This window comes from Oreochromis aureus, linkage group 23 (genome assembly GCF_013358895.1).
Source record: "Oreochromis aureus strain Israel breed Guangdong linkage group 23, ZZ_aureus, whole genome shotgun sequence".
NCBI classification, from domain to species: Eukaryota; Metazoa; Chordata; class Actinopteri; order Cichliformes; family Cichlidae; genus Oreochromis; species Oreochromis aureus.
Window position 1 is genome coordinate 26862610 of NC_052963.1, and position 21055 is coordinate 26883664.

At 37.3% G+C, this 21055-nt stretch overlaps 1 protein-coding gene across 1 annotated transcript; it reads left to right on the top strand.

Moving 5' to 3' along the window:
• The first annotated feature begins 1938 nt into the window (after nt 1-1938).
• tbx19 (T-box transcription factor 19) lies at nt 1939-19575 on the top strand. The gene is made up of 9 exons (XM_031745831.2): nt 1939-2025; nt 5050-5321; nt 9492-9768; nt 12819-12953; nt 13800-13861; nt 15756-15814; nt 16173-16331; nt 17230-17386; nt 17465-19575. The coding sequence occupies exons 2-9, from the start codon at nt 5050-5052 to the stop codon at nt 17631-17633; spliced, it is 1290 nt and encodes a 429-aa protein (XP_031601691.2). The 5' UTR covers nt 1939-2025; the 3' UTR covers nt 17634-19575.
• The last annotated feature ends 1480 nt before the right edge of the window (nt 19576-21055 follow it).

Here is a 21055-nt window from a genome sequence, read left to right on the forward strand (position 1 = left end):
CTCACATTGTCTAATTAACACAAGCACTTTTCCATATGTCTCAACTACGTTCTATCTAAAAATAATAGTCCAATGAACACATCAGGAGCATTCATGCCACAGGATACTTTGGCTACTAGACTGGAGCAGCCATGACACAAATCATTCATCTGCTAATACTAGATTATCAAGATCATCAACTAACCAAGTATCAAACCAAAGTTTCACCAATCTAGGAGCCCATCAGCTGTATTCACCTGTAGAAGCCACAGGTGAATACAAACCACAGGTGGTTTAGCTAGCAGCTATCTGAGTCCTTGCTTTCTATTCAACATCCATTGTTAATAAATGTATGTAAATGTAATAAATGTAAATGAAATCAAGCCAGTAGAAACTTTTGCTTTCTACATAAGCAGAGTAAAATGTGACTTGTTAATAGAACTCCAACTCCAAACAGAAACCAGAGCTTCCAGTATCAGAGCTCACGTTCTGGACATGCAGAGACATCATTTTCATAAAGAGCGATCTGTTTGCAAGGTTCATGGATGGACTTCAGACAGCTTCTAGTTAAGTAAGTAGCTACATTTTTTAGTCTGAATATTTTTGTGAGTGAGAGATTTCTGTTTTCCGTAAATGTGCAAAGAAATCAGTTAAGGCCTAGGAACAAAGGCCTATAGGTTGGAAGGTGACTGCCTGGTAACTACCATCGTGTACTGTGTATACCCTGATCAACGAGAAAGTGGTTTTTGGCTGTCGTTAAGTGAAAATGGTTGCAGAAAACGTATATGGTGCTGCAGCACAGACCTTGTGATTGCTTTGGTCACAGTTTGCCACAGTTCCCCATGGAAGATGCCAATTTGTTCGCAAACACTAACAAACCACAGAGCCATAGATCAAAAACAGAGAAAGTTTGCTTGTCAAAATAAAAGTTGCCTGTTTTGAATTGTGTTGCTTGTCAGCAGTAAGACACAGCTTTGAAGATAAACAGTCTCCATTTTCAGTTTGTCACACTTTTTTTTTTTTTTTTTTTCCCCTACCGCACGGCTGGTGTTTGCAGATAAATCGACATCATTCATGCAAACTGTTTCAACCTCCAGCAACCACTCACTAACCAGTCAGGGAATATGTATGTTTAACTGGGGAATGGTGGTTGCAAGGGGATGTATGAAAAAAACATGCATATGCCTGCTGTGGTGAGCCCTTGGGGCAATGGACCAGCCAACAGTAACTTTTATTAACACTGTAAATAAGACAAGGCTGCACTGTAGACCCTTGAAAACCCAAACAGTCAAACATTCCTATGTGATCAGTACTTGGTGATGGTGGGAAGGCAGAACTCCCTTATAAAAGGAAGAGACCTCCAAGAGAACAAGGCTTAGAGAGGGGCAACCATATAATTCATTCACGCTTGATTTGTTCTCCTCAAACTTCAAATCTGCTCTAAAGTTGCTCTAAATAAAGGTGCTGCTCTCACGGCTTCAACAAACTATGAGGCCAGTGTTTCAACTTTATTCACTTTCTCCTGCTTTCCTGTTGTTTTCTACTCTTTCTCATCCACTTCTAGGTGTTTATAAAAATCTTAACATGGAGGTTGGTTGCCATTTTACATCCACCTGTTCCTGCATTAGTTTGCAGGTTAGATTAAAGATTTGTGCTGGTTTTTAGATTCATCATTGTGCTCATCCCTTTTATGTTTGCTATTTTTTAACACTCCCTCTTCCTCACTTTCACTGAAAGCAGTTTTTATAATTCAAAGGACAGTTAAACACTCTGTGGATTAAGTGTGAGTGGCCGAGTGAGGTAAATCGTCTGTGTGTTTGAAAGGAAAAGAGATGGAGAGCGTGTGTGTGTGTGTAACGGGGAGAGAGAGAGAGATGCAGAGCGAGGTGTAGTCAGACTGAAGCCTTCTGATTGACTGTGATGTGTTCAGTCAGATGCTGAGCGGCTTCACATCCCAGTCAAACCTCCATCCTTTCATCTCCCTGTTCATCAGAAACACCTCGTTAGGATAAATTCAACTGTTCGGCTCGGTGCCCGGTGTCACAGGTAAGTTTATATTTATCAGCTTTTTATACACCTGTAGTTTCACCTATTATTGGCCTACAGAGATTTTCATTATAACTAAGCTCAAGTAGAAATGTTGTTAGACAATTCCAAGATTTTTGTTCCAGGAATTTCAAGGAATTTCTGGATAAATTTGCAACTGATGGAATTAAAATTTATTAAACAAAAGTAGTTTTTACTTTTTTGTGTGTTTTTGCACATGGGCAGTAAACTGTGTCAGCTGTCATTCATGTGCTTTTTAGTTTAGGATTTTAAATGTATTTGTCATCTGTTTTTATCCTTTTTTTTTTTGCTTGTTTTTCCCTCTTTTTTGTTAACAGTGTTTACTTTGAAATCACCAAGAATTAACAATTCATTATCTGAATATTACATAATATTTTAAATATACATTTAATATATGAAGTAGACTGAATACTTCCTTTCAGAAATAAAAAATATTTTTAGGACTTTTTTCATCAAATTAGATTTAAATACAGGGATGTGTGTATCATTAAAAAAGTCCGCTTTACACTGGATTATATTTTTTACTGACTGGAGATAAATAGTCTGAAGCTGTTTGAATATTGTTTCTTGAAATTATTTTTAATATTAAAACATTCAAACCTTTAAAACATTCAAATCTTTAAATAAATCATACAAATTCTTTGACGTGATTGTGTATCACATAGAAATTTTTACCATAAGTGAAAATGTGAATGCGAAGAGATGTATATATGCTTTCTGTCAAATTCAGTAATTGCACCTATGTAAAATAATTTTCTTAACATGTTTGGGTTGTAATTTCTATTAAACGTGCATTTAAATGAGCCAAAAATATAAATATTATATATATATTTTTTATATATTTACTAACTATTGAAGGTCCTAATCTAATAACAATAATGCATTTTTTTAAAAGATAGCTAAAGAATAAACAGGGAATTTTAATGTCTTAAGGTCCTGGATGTTTCTTTGTCCTGGTCTGAACTAACACAAATAGGAAAGTCTTTTTTTCCCCCAAACATTTTTAAACAAATCTTAGGTTAATTTGGTCAATTTTCTAATTATTATTATTAACTAGAACTGGGAAATTATGACAATATTGATTTTTTTTTCCTATTTCTGATCATGAGGCAGGTATTAAATCACCCTCAGTGGGGTTTAAAAGGTCCTGCGGTTAAAGTGGTTACTAACAACAGCAGCAGTGTTAACAGACAGAAAATAAACTAACAGAAAAATTACACTCCATTAAATGTCTGTTAACTTCTGCTTATTATCCCCACTTTTATCCTGTGTGTGTTTTCTCTGCTGGAGCGTCTGCTGTCTGAGCGGACAAAGAAAAGTTAGAAAAGGAAGCTTTTGAATAAAAAAAGAAAACAAACCAGCTGAAATCCACAGATCTCAGAGGGGGTTTTTGGTAGACTCTGCACTCTAATAATCTATATTTTAATTGTTTGCAGAGTAAATTCTTTCCGGTAGGTTTTTTCTTAAAGCCAATTTTACCTTCTTATTCACAATCTTGGGTTTTGTTGTTGGTAAAATTTTGATCAAACGTCCTGTTTTTGAAACAGAGTTTTCATTCAAGCCATCAGCCCAAACTGTACAGATGGCAGGTTAGATTTAGCTATGCACAAAATATACTGCTATGCTGTGAACTATGTAGCAATTTGAGGCAAAAAAAAATCCATAACCCTAAAAAAGAAATCAGTAGTTCAGTTTGCCCGATATGCATGTGATAACTGTACATAAATGGACATGACAATACAATAAATCGATCTACTGATGGTGTTTAAAGGTATGTGTTTTAAGTTTTTATCCTTCAGTTTATAATCAGTCATTTTCATTCTTGTTTCAGACATCGTTTCCTTCCAGGTCCATACTAAAAGCCAAGTAAGAGTCTCATTGAAAGACAAATGGTGTGCAGATGCTTCTGACTGACAAAGTAAAAGACTTTAGAGTTTTGTTGACCGCTTTGTAAATGAAATGATGCAGTTAAAGAAGGTTTCTATTCAAGAGCAACTTGGAAAAATAAATAAACCTTTTATTTCATTCAGATTCATTTAAACTGAACAATCAAACATCAGATTATAGCACATTTCATTTGCTCCTTTCATATCAAACAATGTTGATTGTTTAAAAGCCTAAAAAATAAACAACAGATAAGCTGCTTCCTAAAATGAGCTTATTTTTTGCTTTTCTTTGGTCCAAAAATTCCCCACCTGCATTCAGCCTATTATTTTCAAATGCAGAAATTTTCAGGAACAATATGGGTTTATCAGGTAGCTGACACTGTCCTCCAGCTAACTACAACGATGACAATAACGTCAGCTCATCTTTTATTTTTGTTTTCATTCGGTTAAACTGATTATGTGGCTTAGAAAAAAAAATGGAAACCTGTAGCATGAATTCAAAGTGGAGTGGACTGAAAATTTTGTTTTCAGTGGGATTTACTAATCACCTGTTAAATGCAACAGTGAAGCATAATCTGATCGTTAGAGGGTTGGTGTAATTTAAAGTGGTGTTGTTAAGAAATTATATAAAAACATGGTTATATCATTTGGTCCTGATCATTTTCAATCATCAGTTGTATTTAGGATGTAGTTTGAAATGTCAAAAGGTGTTTTAAAAATTGAAAACTCATCAAGAATTCGTGAGGTCTTCAACATTCAGTGAAATCAGACCTATGATTATATCAAATAAAACATCATTTATGACATGTTTGAGATTCAGTGCGGTCAACAAAACAGACTCTAAGAGATTATATGAAGAAATACAACCTGTTTTTTTTACCCATTATTTGACATACTGCTGTGTTCTTCAGTCTATTGTGACAAGAATCATACTTTGTGGTAAAATTCACACTCAGTGAACTAAATTAGAAAAATAAAAATATTTAGGTGGATCAGATTGCATTGTCAAGTTTCTAAAGACTAAAAAATAATCACAACATCTTTACTTAAGTGAAAGGAATGTTATAAAAACTGTAAAACTCATCACGATTGAATCTGTCTTTGTTCGGGTTTGCAGATGAAGGTGGAGGGGTTACAGGAAGACGGAGGGTCTGGTTCGGTGTCATCTGTAGATCAGAGTGCCACTGGTGCCGGTGGGTCGATGTGCAGCCCCGGTTCGGCTGAACGCTGCATGTCGCGGCTGCTGAGCGCCGTGGAGAGCGAGCTGCAGGCCGGCCGGGAGAAGGGCGATCCAACAGAGCGGGAACTGAGGGTGACGTTAGAGGACGCCGAGCTGTGGAGGAAATTCCAGCACATCACTAACGAGATGATCGTCACCAAGAATGGACGGTAACTGCTCTCAGATTTTTGCTATAAATGAACAAACTTCACTCCTTCAATGCAACTGTTAGTTTTTCAGGAAGCACCTGGTAGTGGAAACAAAAGTTTATTTACAGCTTCAGAAGACTTTCAAAAATTGAAAGAAAAGGTGAACAAATTACAATATAAATAAAGTTTCTTAAATAAACAAAAATAGCTGGATATAAACACCTGAATTAGAGATTCTCAGGATGCATTTCAATTAGGGACATCAAATCAGAACTTTGCGTTAAGTAATGTTTACTTTTTTAAGTCTTACTGCTGATCAACATGTGAATCTTAAGGGCTTTTGGGTAAATGGTAAATAAATTGATTCCTCTCTGACCTGTCTTCCCCATGTGATGTTTTGTGTAATGTATGTATGGTCGGAGGGTACGATGGCACTGCCATTGCGTGCAATAGGTCGGCAGCCTTATGAAATTTCCCCTTGTGGGACTAATAAAGGTATATCTATCAATCAATCAATCAATCAATCAATCAATCACCTTCCAACTCTACTGGAGAGCTCAAAGTGCTTTATAGAACATATCTCATTTATACAGACTACATTCAGACACTGATAGTTGCATCAGAGAGCAACTTGGGGTGCAGTATCTCCTCCAAGTATCCTTGGAGGAGACTTACTTGGCATAGAGACTGGAGCAGGCAGGGATCAAACCACCAATCTTCCAGTTAGTAGATGACCTACATTTCCTCCTGAGCCACAGTCACCTCACCCACTTTTCTGTATTGATAGAAAAAACACATTAACATGTTTTCTCATAAACAAAGCCTTCATAAATAGCCAGCTGACATACCGGGTGTCTCTTTGTTTGGGGTTTTAGAGGTGTTCACAAGAGGTTTTGATAGTCACTGTTGAGATTGTAGAAGTCTCAAAGAAGTTTCTGAGTTAATTCAGGAGATTTTTTTTAGGTCTTTGGGGGAGATTCTTTAGATTTTGAAGGTCTTGAAGAGATTTCCACAAATAAAAAAAAAATCAACAAGTTACTCAAAAAAAGTATTCCACAAATACTTTTGGATGTTTCAGAAGTCCACAAGAAGCTCTGGAGGCAATTAGAAGACTGACATTTGATATTTGTAGTCCTTGTTGATGCTGTGGATGTCCTGGAGAAGTTATGGATGCAATTAGTAACGTTTTCTAATTGTGTTGTAAGACTTTTCAGAAGAAAATCAGAAGGTTTTTGCCCTTTTAGAAGTGATAAATAGCTTTGAGAGTGTCCAGATATAATTTAGGAGTTGTGAGAAGTTTTTTCTGAAGTTATAGAGGTAATAAGGACAGTACTTATGGTCTTTAATACATTCTAGATATAGAATGTATTAAATGTAATATCAGTAAAGTACTTTTCTAAAAGTATATTGTCAACAGCCATCAGATTGATAGCCAACAGGAAACAGTTCATTATATCAGGTAACTTTTGTCTTCATAGTCAGTATTCAGTGACGAACATGTTAGAAAATCATGAAAAGGCAATTTTCAGTCTTTTGCTAAACTGACAGAATTGCTTTTTCTTGTCAGGAAAGTCTGCAAATGAAAAATGTAATTTAGCAAACACAGATACAGTTCTTTGCAACTTTCAACTAGTCAGTGCGAAAATAAACAAAAAACAGAGCCTTTCAGGTACAACCGGCCCTATAAATAGCTATGATCCATATAATGCTGCTAAGTTTACTCTGACAGTTTTAGCTTGGCATTTCTGTTACACACTGTGACAGTAACATTAGGAGGACTTTCTAGTGCTTCAACTTGTGACTTTGTGATAATAAGTTAATGACTTCATTGGCATCAGCAGTCAATGAATGATACAGTAGCATGCTAACATTTTTTATGAGAGTTAATCAACCTTTGTTCCTAGTCAGCCAGTTTAGAAACAGAAAAATAGAAAAATCAGACATTAAAAGATCATTATGTTCAACTCAGTGGCATTAAGATACACCATATTCTTTCTGAGCATGAATATACAATTCAGACTTTATGAAAGAAACAAGCTTGAAGAAGAAAATATTTGAAAAATTATGGGGTTTTTTCTAAATTGAGTCTTGTTGGTGGTTCTTCTGAGCAGATGTGGCAACTTGTACTTTGTTTGGCAGAGATTTGGTATTTTGTTGTGATGCTAAATACATAATCTTACCCATTTTTCTACAAATAATGGCTCGTTTTAGAAGATACTTGATTTCTGAATATTTTCGCAAAAATGATCACAGAGAAGGAGAAATGTTAACACAGAGTGTCCCTGTTTTAAGCTGACTCCCGATCAGTGCTGCTGTTAACTGGGGTTATTCATTAGTCTCGATAGCAGCTGTTATCATCGCCTCTGTGTGTTTCATTTTGTGTTTTTTTTGTGCCGAGCCGAGGCGTGTTGACCAGTCGCGCCCTGCAGTGGGCAAACACTCCATTTACACCTGCAGGACGCCACTTCAACTGCTGTTACTGCTGGAGAGCCGACTGTTTGTCTGAAAGCAGCTTCAGAAGGATGGAAACTTTGGTATTTTTAACATACGGTGATAAATTTATATTCACATGCTGAGATGGTTGGTTATCATAATCTATCATAGTTTATGCTGCCTGTAACAAATTTCAGCTCTGGTAAGGATTTTTCTAATCAGTCATCGGTAGTTATTGACGTTTGTTAAAGAAATGCATTTCTTTACTGTACCGCTGTCAACCAGACAGAATGAAGAATAAGGTATATTCAGAGAGTAAAATGGGGGTGGCATCGTAGTGTCGGGGGGCTCTTTGGAGAAAAACTAGTCTGAAAATTATAGACATTTTCTCTAAAGCCCTTAAAATTTGGTATTGTTAAAATGCCTTTATACAACCTTCAGCTGTTTGGCGCAATTGTCAAAAAATTGCAGTACCAGACTTTTTTGGATTCTGTTTACTTTTAAAACTCCATCCAACAATTATTTGTGTTATATATAAATCATTATCTCTAATTTGACAGAAATTTCTGAAAATTGGCTCTGACATGTTTTCTTTGACCAACTCTCAAAGCTGAACTATTTTCCTAGAAAAGCTCAAGAAAGTCCTCACTCCTGAGAAACAACAAGGAACAACTATCTGTGTATCAGTGTAGCTGAAAATTCTGTCAGCTTAAAAATTAATCTGTTAACTAAATGTGGGACTGTGATAAATTATCACAGACATTTTATAGAACTATTCAAATTTACTGTTGGCTTCTGGAATTTTTTTTAACAGATCCACAAATTCCCAATATTTGAGTTAGATCTGTATCTAGTTTAATAGTTGCAATAATTTTATATTTGTTTGTAAATGTATTCATTATATGAAATGTTATATTGTGTATATATTTAATTTCATCTAAAGTCCAAAACATAAAACAAAGCAAAACAAAATGCTGTGGATCATTTGGCAACTTAAAACCTGGATATTTATCTGAGGTGCTGGTGGTGACCAAAAATGGGGCTAAAAGAGAAAAAAAGTCGGACAATCTTCAGGTTGACATAAATAACTTTTTCATTATAGTTGGTTATACTTAAAAAAACTGAACCAAAGAAGAAAAAATTCATTAAAATTGGTATTGGCCCCATAATTCTGTTATTATTTTGGGTTCTGTGAGTAAACATAAAATTTCCCCTTTAATCAAGCTAAAACCAAAGAAACCCCAATCAATTAGACAGTCTTGAGGGTCCCCAATAGCATCTATTGAGATCATATTATCATGAGTATCATGAGTTTCTGCTGCAAGTAACTGTGTGGGAAAAAAAGAACATAATTTAAAGGTGCTTTAAGGTAGAAAATTTCAAACCAGAAAATGTTTGAAAATGAGTAAGCAGATAAGCAACTTGAAGGCTTCAGTCACACAGAACTCACCACTACTCGCTTAGTGGCAGTGAAACTTGAAAAAGTGCAATGCACACTGGGAAAAGAAAAAGCTGGTTGTGAGGTGGTCACAAATGGAGACTACATAGAACTGACAGCAGAACCCGGAGGAGCTCCACTACGTGTGTTAACACTCTTAATAAATATCTCCATGTCTTAATATATTTTGTGGTTTAACTCAAATTAAACTCAAAAGGACAAATATAAAACTGTTTGTGGAGTTTGTGCACAAAGGCCTACATATTAATTTGAGCACCACATTTGATGTCAGTGAATATTTCCTGTGTGTCTCTCTTCAGTCGCATGTTCCCAGTCCTGAAGGTGAGCGTGTCTGGCCTGGACCCCAGCTCCATGTACTCCTTCCTGCTGGACTTCGTGCCGGCTGACAGCTGCCGCTGGAAGTTTGTAAACGGGGAGTGGGTGGCGGCCGGCCGGGCGGAAAGCCGCAGCGAAGGCCGGGGCCACGGCGGCATCTACATCCACCCTGACTCGCCAAACTTTGGCGCTCACTGGATGAAAGCGGCCGTGTCCTTCAACAAGGTCAAACTCACCAATAAGGTGAATGGAGGAGGACAGGTGGGTGGAACAGAGTCTGAAAATCTGTATGTCTTCATTCATTGATTTCTTTGTGTGTTTACTTGTTCTTTCTGCCGTCATTCATACTTTGATTTTTATCCAGTCTCTTCATATATTTTCAGATTTTCACAGCTTTTATTTAATTGTTTGTTTTTTTCTTTCCTGTGATTTCTTATTCGTTTTCTTTCTTTCTTTTGTTCTCTTTTTTGTTTCTGTTCTGCTGATTTTTGCTTTCTTTGTGTTGTTTGTAGTTCCTTTTTTCTTCAGTACTTTATTTCTCTCTTTAATCTAGTGTTTTCTTTTTTCAGTCTTTCTTTTTTGTTCTCTTAATTTTCCACTATTCGTTCTTCTCTTTCTGTCTTTCTTTCTTTCTTTCTTTCTTTCTTTCTTTCTTTCTTTCTTTTCATACCCATCTAACAGTTTTTTGTTTTTCTTTTCGCTTTTGCATCTTTTCCTTCTCCCTTTCCCTCTCTTTCACTTTTACCAGACTTTTTCCTGTATTTCTTCTGCATCTGAGTCTTCTTCTTCTTCTTGAGTCCATTATCCTGCTCTTCATGTCAAGAGTCTCCGTCTCTTTCCCTCTCTCTCTCCCTCCCTCTGTATTGTACTGAAGTGGGCGAGAGACTACCGCCTCTAATTAGCCACTTCAGTCCCTCTCTCCGCTCACTTCACCTGCTCGCCCCCTCGTAACCACGGGAACGGGATAAACAGCTCTTAATTGGCCAGCAGCAGTTTAATGCACTTCCTGTCGAGAGCTGTTCAGCACTCTTAGAGGCCTCCATGCGCACGCACGCACACACAAACACAAACACACGTGCGCAGCACTACAAAATTGGCAATAATGTTGTTTATATTTACCCCATTATCCCTGTCCAAACATGACACGCACACACCGGGCAGTAATGCAGAGTTGGAACAGAGAGCTCGGCCATAATGAAATAATTGCTCAGCTTATTTGTACATTATGGTAATTATGTTTTTTACTGGGAAATTAATTTACCCATCATGCTTCAGATGGACGAGGGAGAGAGAGGTAAACTATATTCAAAAAGAGCCCACACACACTCCAGCTAATGTGGGCACTGCCAGCACACACACAGCGCCGGGGTCAGATCTGAAGCCAGCCTCTCAATCTGAATAGAAAACAGTTTGTTTTTGTGTGTCCGCCCGGAGAACTCGGATTGGTTAATTGGGCCTCGTTAGTGAGGGGAGGGGGTTTGGGGGGGGGTTGATGGGGAGATGGACGAGATAGAAAAGACAGATGGATAAAAGAGTGTTTTGGCCAAAAGACAAAGATGGCTCCACTCCATAAACTCTCCTGCAGTCAGACAGACTGACAAACTGACTGACTGACAAAACTACACTTACCTTTGTTTTCTGTTAATTGATTCAAAAGTACAGAGCTGTTTGGACTTTTTCAAACTTTTAGAGCCAAGTTTTTACCGTGAGGCACGTGATCTCTTCAGAGAGAATGGACTTCAGTAAAAAAGTACTGAAATTAACTAAACAGGCTGGTATCTTTGTATAGAAGCAGGTCAGATAGGAAATGTTGAAGTATGGATAGAATGAGGTAGGCAGCTGCAACCAGTTATAGATGGTTATATTTATGAATGAGCAATAACATGCATGGACACAAGCAGGTATGGGGCAAATGGAAACATTATAGATGAGTACAAAGTGGTGTTAATGAATATAGATAGCTGGGCGAAAGCATATAAAAATGTTTAGATGTGTGTAAATGGGTAAAGATGGAAAAATGAATATACAGCTTAAAAGAATTAAAGGGACACTTGTCAAAAGATTCCTGTACCAGTATGTATATATATATAATTGATTCAAAAGTACACACACTATACTGATATGGACTGGTGGATATGTTGTATGCCCCCCACATGCTTGTGTGCTTGATAATGTTGGGAAATGTTCTTAATGTGACGATGGATGGATTGTCATGCGCTAGGAGGAACCCAGGACCCACTGCACTAGCATAGGGTCTGACAGTGGGTCCAGGGATTTCATCCTGATACCTAATGGCAATCAGGGTGGTGTTGTCGTCCCAGTCCATCCCTGATCCACCATCAAACTGGTTGTGCTGAATGATGTTGCAGACACCATGACGTTCTCTGCAGCTTCTCTGGATCCTTTCTGTCACATGTACACAGGGTGAACGTACAGGACACCAGTGGTGGACCTGTGAATTCTGGTATTCAATGGCAAGTGCCAATCAGGCTCCAAGGTGCCAAGCAATGAACACAGGGCCCACTAGACGACACTGGGCCCTCAGCTCAGCCTTTTGAAGTCTTTTTCTGATTGTTTGGTCAAAGACAGTCACACCAGTGACCCGCTGGAACTCATTTTGCAGCTCTGGCAGTGCTCACCCTGCTCCTTTTTACACAAAGGAGTAGATACCAGATGGGTTAAGGATCTTCTATGGTCCTGTCCAGTTTTCGTAGAACAACTGCCTGTCTCATTAGACCTTTTTTTGAGCAGTGTATAAAAACATATGGCTGGGTACAAATGTCCATAAACTGACTGGTACTTACATAGTGCTTTTCCACTGTATTCGAGCATTTAGAGTGCTTTCTCAATAGAAGCCCCATTTACTCATTCACATACGCATCTGTACAAGCATCTTTTTCTTCTATACAAACAATAAAGTCAAAAGAAGAACTTTCAACCCTGTATTCAACCACTAGATGGGCCAGGGAAACTCTGGGATACTTTTACAGGCAACCTAGAGGAGTCAGGGGATTGAATCACTGAGTTTCCAATTGGTAGATGACCCCTAGACCAGAGCCACCCTGATAGATGAGTATGAAAACATATACAGAGGGTTGAAAAGCTGTGGGTCAAGAGATGGAGCAGGTCATCTTTCAGTCAGGTCTGTGGGTCTGATTCCAGCCATGTCAGAGTTGTATCTGATGCATCATTTGAGTGTTTATGAACGTTAGATAAAAGCATTTAGGTGCAGAAAAAATGTACAATAATCTTGGCCTAAATAATTATAAATGAATGTGAAAATGTACAAATAATTGTCTTCATTTTCCCAGATTATGTTGAATTCTCTCCATAAGTATGAACCTCAGCTCCACATCGTGTGTGTTGGCTCTCGCCATCGACTGGTTTCCAACGTTTCCTTCAAAGAAACACAGTTCATCGCCGTCACTGCCTACCAGAATGAAGAGGTACAAAACATGTTCCTTTCTCAATATCATTTGGTGTTTCATTTGGTATTTTGTTGTGAACTAGAACTAGTTTCACAGCTATACTAGTTCTAATTCTTGAAAAATTGAAGGTGATTTTGATATACCAAAGTTAAAGCTAACACCAGCAAGCTAAAATTGCTAAAATATTCCAGTTAACCAGATTTAATGCTGGTTAAGTGTCATGAAATATTGGACACTGTTTCTTTTTTCAATTACCTTTTTAATAAATATTAATTTGTGGGACACAGACTGGGAATTAAAAACACAACACAACATCTTTTAATTGGAAAGAACATTTGAATACAAATGTATGAAATTTTTTATAAAGGTAAAACTCAAACGTCTGATTTAGTTAAAAAAAAAAAAGGTAAAGCTCGGAGTTTTTTACCAGCTGAATCTGTTTAATTTAATGAGATGAATCAGTTTTTAAGGGTATAATATATTCCATTTTTAATGTTGCAACAGCAAACCCTTACTTAGTTGGTCACGTTCAGGTTATTAATAATCTATTCTCTCATTTTATTGAGATCACAGTTAATAAAAACAGATTGGGAACACACACTAATTATTCAAATGAAAACAGAGGAAGAATTTATTAAACAGAACTGTGAAATATTACAATAAGTGGACATGAAAATGGATATTCATCCAGAAGCCTGATTGAGAAATTACTTGCAAATGAACAGATCAATGAAAGATGAAGCCTCTGTCGAATAAATGGACTATGCATACAAGTCATTTAACATTTCACTGCTGATGTGCTCTGTTTATTCTCGAGTGTAAATAACGTAACAGGATGTGGATGTTTCTGTGTTTTCTGTGCAGATCACAGCCCTAAAGATCAAATACAACCCGTTCGCTAAAGCCTTTCTGGATGCCAAAGAGAGGTAACACTGCACAGCAACACAACAACAACATCCGATCATTTTAATCTGACTTTCAAACTGGATATACCTTTTAAGAGACCCAGTAGCCATATAGTGTATTTCTATGTTCTTTTGTGATATTTTAAATTATAAAAACATAAATCTAGCCTCCTAAACTTTTCATAGATTTTTACAGGATTTTCCACATTAATGTGCCATGGAGAATGAAAAGATGTGAAATATACACATTTTTAACATAATAGGCTTTGATTTATTAACCCTTTTGCTGGTATATATTCAATAATTAGGTATCTCATTATGACAATGTTTAGATATTTTAGTAATCTAAATATTTTGTGCATTTCTACACAAAATCTTTGAAGTATTACGCTTCTGCCAACCAGATATTTTTTCAGATTGAGTTAGAAACAGACCATGTAAGTAACAATGGATGACTATGATGACTTCACTGTAATTTTGCTTTTTAGTTGCTAAGATAGCTGGATTGCACAAGGGTTAAAAATTTCCTGTTTCTCATATTAGGTTTTCAGAGCATTTCAAGTAATTATCATGAAGAAAGCAAGAGTTATTTGTACAGCAATTTTCAAAACTCAGATGCTTCATGTTAAAAGCACCGGATAACTTCTACAGAAGTAGAACAGCTCCTGAAATATCACGCTGGCCAAGTTGTTTGATCAAAGTTTCTGCATGCTGGTAGCACACAGCAGAAGACTTTCACTGCACTACAGATAACATTAAAAATAGATCCAACTATAGCTTATCCATCATGGTCGGGTTTTGTCTTCACTAGCAGGGAGTTAAAACTGGACTGGACCAGCAGGGCACCAGTTCATGTGGTTGGTGGTGGTCTTAAAAGAGAACAAAAATGTGCTCTCACCTCTGCAAACTTGACTAGCCTTTCAGCATAGCTCTGAGACATATGTAAAGTATATGGTCATTCAGAGTAAGTTGCTGGTTAGACTCCATAACATTTTTAGGCCCAGGTGCATCGACCTCAGTTTGGGCTGCATTTAAAGGTCATCCAGGCCTTTATGTCCTTAAGCCACGGCTCTAGTTTAACTAATAATTTCAGCACCATAGATGAATAAAGTTGGATATCATCTGCATAGAAATTAAAATGTATGTAGTGTTTATGACAAGAGAGATAATGAACCATCTCAAATGCTCTGTGCCTTTTAGTTTTCAGAACCAAGAAAAGGTTGCGGGAGAACTGCTGGAAGGATTGTTAGCAAGAAGACTAAAAGGGCATTTGACTACTGAAGAGCTTCAGGGTGGTTCAGCTGACTTTGGAGTGGTGATAAACACACCTCAGTATCCAAAGTGGTTGACCTCAAGAGGTCAGGCTCTCAGCTCCCAAACTAAACATCATGATAAATCTGTAGACAGTTCTTTTCATTTTTTGTTATTTTGAATAAGTAAAAGGTGGCAATAAAGACATACTTCACTTTAAGCTTATATTTTACTCACTGAGATAGAAAACTGTGATCAGTGGGACCCAAACATCACTGCAAAATCTCCACATAAACAAATGATGTTGTAAAATCAACTTGTGATTAAATGCAATAGCTGTGAGATCTAGTATGTCATATATAATGAGTGTGTAGTTGTGGATGAGTCAGATTTCTGTCCCATCCAGAGATATTTTACACCACAGCCATGTGCCTGCAATGACTGCTGACACTTTACACTTAACGCTTAGCATTTCTCACCAGGATAACAGAGGAAGTTAGCGTTAGCAGGCGATTAGAGAGTCATTATGAACTCCACCGTCTCACTCATTTGGAGAGAGGGTGTCAAGTGAGAGACTCTATACAATATAAACCACACACACATCTGAACACAGACACACAAACTCACATTGTCTTGATGGCTGTGTTTGATTTATCCTCCTCAGGATCCCAGGTGGGCGGAGTTTGCCTGAGTCATCAGAGAGCCGTGTTGGGATTCAGTCCTGTGAGTTCACAGCTTTATACAGCCTCATCAGGAAAGAGACAATTAAATTTTTTCGTGGTTTATATAGAAATAAAAACATTGGACTTTTATGCTTTTTGAAATTTGAAGATTAAAATAAAAATCTGATTTTGTGGGAAAAATTTAAAATCTTATTTCCAATTTATGAATCTATGAATGTGTTTGATTTTAACAGCATGTTTTATTCATTTTTTTATAAACAGTTTTTCTGAGCATTTACTTCTCTTGTGCTTTTATTTTTTGTGTACGTCTATATTTCTTGCTATTCTTGACACAAAAAACCAAACTATCGATACATTTTAGGTAAACAGATATTTGCGTGTGTGCTTTGGTGTGTAAGGTTGGTCGCTGTGCTCAGCTGGAGGAGGAGGTGCTTTTCCTTATGGCAGCAGCCTCCCGCTGACATCACATCATCACCATGGTTATAAACACCATGGGTACCCTGGGAGACACACACCTTACCCCACTGCCTACCTGCCCCACCGCTCGCACTCCTCAGGTAACAGTGTTTTTGTGAATGTTTGTAGAAAGTCCAAAAATAAAGTTTTGTAATTCTTATCATGTTTAACATTACAGAGGGATTTCATATTTACTACAATTATCACAGATATTTGTTTTTACTTTTTTCAATTTTAATGTAAAATTATGCAGCAGAACATTTTCACTATATTGAAATAATCATGACATTTTACACTGGCATTATACTACATTATACATTATACTATATGTACAAACATGTGCTGCATAATCTTTGTTGTTTCATGTTCATTTATAACTATATAAAAAAAATCATGATTTATTTATTTGCTAAATGTTTACAATATAAAACATTTACAATTTTTATATATATACATTTGCATGCAGACATCTATTTTTGTCATGAATATACAAATTTGCTTCATGTCCACTATGATTTAAAAACAAAATTCTTATATATGTGACATAAAAACAACGATTAATGAACTGTATATTAAACAGATAAACAAATAAGCATTTACGTAAATATTTTATATAGGTTTTTTTTCTCAATATTTAATGAACATTGTACTTTCTATAACTACTTATATACATATATATCTTTATATACACTAGTACACAATGTAAATTATGTTGATTTACTTATATGCTAATTTTAAATATTTATATACAAACTTTTGCCTGCAGACATCTACATCAATATACAAATATGTACACACACACACACACACACACACACACACACACACACACACACACACACACACACACACACACACACACACACACTTATATACATACATACATACATACATACATACATACATACATACATACATATAGATAGATAGATATGTTATTGATATAATATTGAATGAACACAGCAGTTTCTAAATTCTAGATTCTTTGTGTGCTCGCAGTGTGTCTCTCTGAAGGTGTTCAGGTGATATCTGATGGATGGAGCACCTCTTCCCCTCGTCCCACCTCGTCTTCCTCCTCACCCTCCTCTGCCTCCATTCCCTTGAGTAGCAGTGCCCCTTCATCACAGCCTCCTCCTCCTCCTCCTCACAGCTCCAGGTGAAACCCATCCCACTGCTTTAAATGGTAAATGTACCGGTTTTTCAGATTAAATGAACTGTCTGTGTGTGTTTTCAGTCAGTACCCTTGTCTGTGGACAGTTGGATGCAGCGAGCTGAGCCCCTCCCACTCGCCCTGCGCTGGGCTCCACCATGGACCAATCAGCAGCGAGGGACTCATGCAGCCTCCTAGTCACACTCGGATGGGCGGGGCTGGATGGCCACCTGGTCCCACACACTCTTTCTGAAATGTGATGTGATTGGCCAAATTAATCAGTGATAACGCCCTGCACACTAGAAGCCTGGTGGTAACCGTTCAGTATGATTATTTGTTAGTAACCTTGGTGACAGCTGCTGGTTATTTGTACATAGAGTACTGTAAGCTTTCATGGCTACTCATATCATGCAGTTGATAAAAAATATATATATTTTAAACACTATTTGTAACTATTTATGACTATTTGTATAGATATCATTTCGAAATTAATGGTTACTTGTATCTGCTTGTGGCTACAATCACATAGGGATAGAGATACCCAACCCCAACCCCAAAAATATGTATTCTTCAACCAGTTGGCGAGTGGTTTCTGGCAGTTGCTTTGTGAAATTAATCACAAAGAGGGTGCTGCACAAAACACCTCCTAAAAGTTGCTTTGGCGGGTACCAGATTGCCGCAGTGACTCACAGTTTTCATGTAATAAGCCAACTTATCTGCAAATACTCATCGAGAGTTCATAACCTACTAGTGAAATTGGAAACAGAGACCGGTCACCTACAAGTAAAAGTTGGAGCCTCTTATACACGTTGGGTCCAGCAGTAAGACACAGCATTTACTTGATGGTAAACCGTGAACTATGTATGCAAGCTCTTGGCTAACATAGCAGTCTGTTAGTGACCAAAACAGTCTTATGGCGGTTTTCTGGTGCAGCACCTTCTTTATGACAGACTTTGTGACCTAACAGCCAACAAGCACTCACCAACCATTCAGGAAATACACACTTTTTTTCCTAGCGACCATAGGCTGACTGCGGTTGATGGACTGGTTTCTATGACTTTTAGACCGAGGCCTCAAACAGGAAGTGGCCAGTTGGCTGCTTGTACCACAGCTATTGGTGGCTACAATTTCATTTAGAAGCTGTGACTACTTATAGATAACAGTGACAACTCCTGGCTACAAAAATTCATGGCTGTGTATAACTACTAGTGGCTATTTAGCTGCTGCAGCTAGTAATACTAGGTGCTAGTATCTATCGCTGGTTAATAGTATATCTTTTTAACAACTAGTGGCTTTAACTTAAAGCGCTGGTGTTATTTCTACATGGTAACTTCTAGTGGCTGTTAATGTCTGCTAGTGGCTGCTATTAGTAGATAAAGGTAATCACTGCTGGCCTTTGTTGCATGTAAGCAGCAGATACTGGTTAGCAACTGGCAGCTACATATGAGTGACGGTGTTATTTGAGTTAGTGGCAACCATTTTAGTTAGCAGCTTACCAGTAAATACCTGTAAATAAAATGGTTACATGTACCTGCTGGTTGTTGATGCAATCTAATGAGCACTGGGGGCCACTTTTAAAATCTAATAGGTAAATATTTGCTAATGTCTTCTAGTAAGCATCTACTGACAGCCAAATGTTCTCTTGGTTACTTAAACTAAACCAGTACTGTTGGGTTTTCCCCCCTATTTATTGGTAATAAAAATGTAAAGCAGTGAGATGAACATATGTAAATGAAATGTTAGCCAAAAGCCTGCGCTTCAGATTCCTCTTTATACTCAATTTATAATTTATGAAATTTAAAATTTTCTGCAGGCTTCCAGAAGTTCGCCAATCAAAACGAAGAGGGCTTTTAGGGAGGGGGGCCTTAAAGAGACAGGAGCTAAAACACGTTATTTCAGCAGGTGAACTGATGGGCTGAATAAGTTAAGATAAGTATAAGATAAATGTGGTTTATTTTCAAAAGCAAATCATGCTAAGACTTTAAATGAGATGTATTATGCTTTTCATGATTTGTTGTCATGTATTTAATGTCACAGTGTCAGATGTTCATATTAAACCTGTCTAAAGTTAAAAATAATGAAGTAAACTTATGTAAAATTATTTCTTTTGAGACTTCACACTGCTCTGAATCCTCTGTCTCCAACATCACGGCTCATAGGCTTTCAGTGCTGGCTTTGAGATGTTGGCCAGTCAGATTTTTAGAGAGGAGGGCCTTGAAGAGCTACATTTAGAAACATAATAGATTCATAATTTGCTATGATATATTGTCATATATTTGATGTTTCCGTCTCAGATGTTCATTTAAACCTGTCCAGAGTTTAAAGTAATAATGTTAAATTATGTACACTGCTCTGAATCTTCTGTTTCCAACATCACAGCTCACAGGCTCTAGGTGTTGCCCCTCAGCTCTCTTCCAGATTTTGGGAAATCAAACAGAAGTGAGCTTTCATATGGAGGAGGGCCTTAAAGAGCCAGAGCATTATTTAGGACTTTTGAAGAGTTGCAGTATATAATATAGAGAATGAAATTAAAATTATTCCCCTTTACCTGACAGTAAATTTGGCTTCCTTTTCTTGCAGATATTAAAGGTCTCTAGCAGGGACTTTTAGTGGCTGCCACTTACTCATCAAGTCACATGTAAATCAACATTATATCATTTGCTGAATCAAAGTGTTAAAAGAAATCAAATCAATGTTAAGTCTTGCAAACTCTGTGGTGTTATGGTGCCCTCTGGAGTCAGAGGTAAAAAATTCATGTCTTTGTTGTTGATGATGTTGCTTTCTCATTGTTGTTTCTCCGGATCTATTGCTGCCAAGCAGAAATAAAAGATAATTTGAAGATTAAATTAATTAAATTAAAACATGCAGTCAGCAAAAACACCAAATAATTGTTCTGCTCTCGTTGTTGCTTTTTGTTTGTTTTCTGATGCAGAAAGAGAGAGGTTGTGATTCAGCTGTGTGCAGGGCTGGACTGGGACAAAAAATCGGCCCGGGCATTTTGACTAGAGACCGGCCCACCAGGATAGAGATTGAAAATGTGACGTCATTCAGGGGTAAAACCGCAAAGGATTCTGGGAACTTGTGGCAAGAGGTACTAGCGCACGCAGGCTTTCAATTGAACTCAGTTACACAGCGATAAAAAGAAACCCAAAAAATGGCAAGAAGCTGTTGTATTATTAACTGCAATAGCCGGTCGCATGACAGCCACGGGAAGCCGACAGGTAAAGAGATCGTTTTTTTTTTTTTATCGGATTACGTCGTTGAGGAGAATTTTTTTAAGCCATGTTTCCGAAGTAAGAGCCGACGGATGGTCTGGATATACCAAATATAACGTCTCAGAACACTCCAGCTCACATGTTAGTCTGCTCCAAGCATTCCCACAAAGGTCAGTGTTTTGTAGTAGTTAATACGTCATTTTTCTTAACATAATTGGTGATATAGGTTACAAGCAAGTCTGGCGCTGAACAGAAATTGTCGTGCTATGCTCCTTTATTTATTGTGCATAAATAGTGAATTGTCCTGACACAATATTGTGTTTCGCTTCTGTTATTACCATGGTACATTGACAAAAACATATACTTTTATTCACAGGATAAACAGTTGTTTTGTATCACTAATTGTCCAGTGCGATTACAACATACAACATTATTGTCACTGCTACAGTTCTGTAATGCG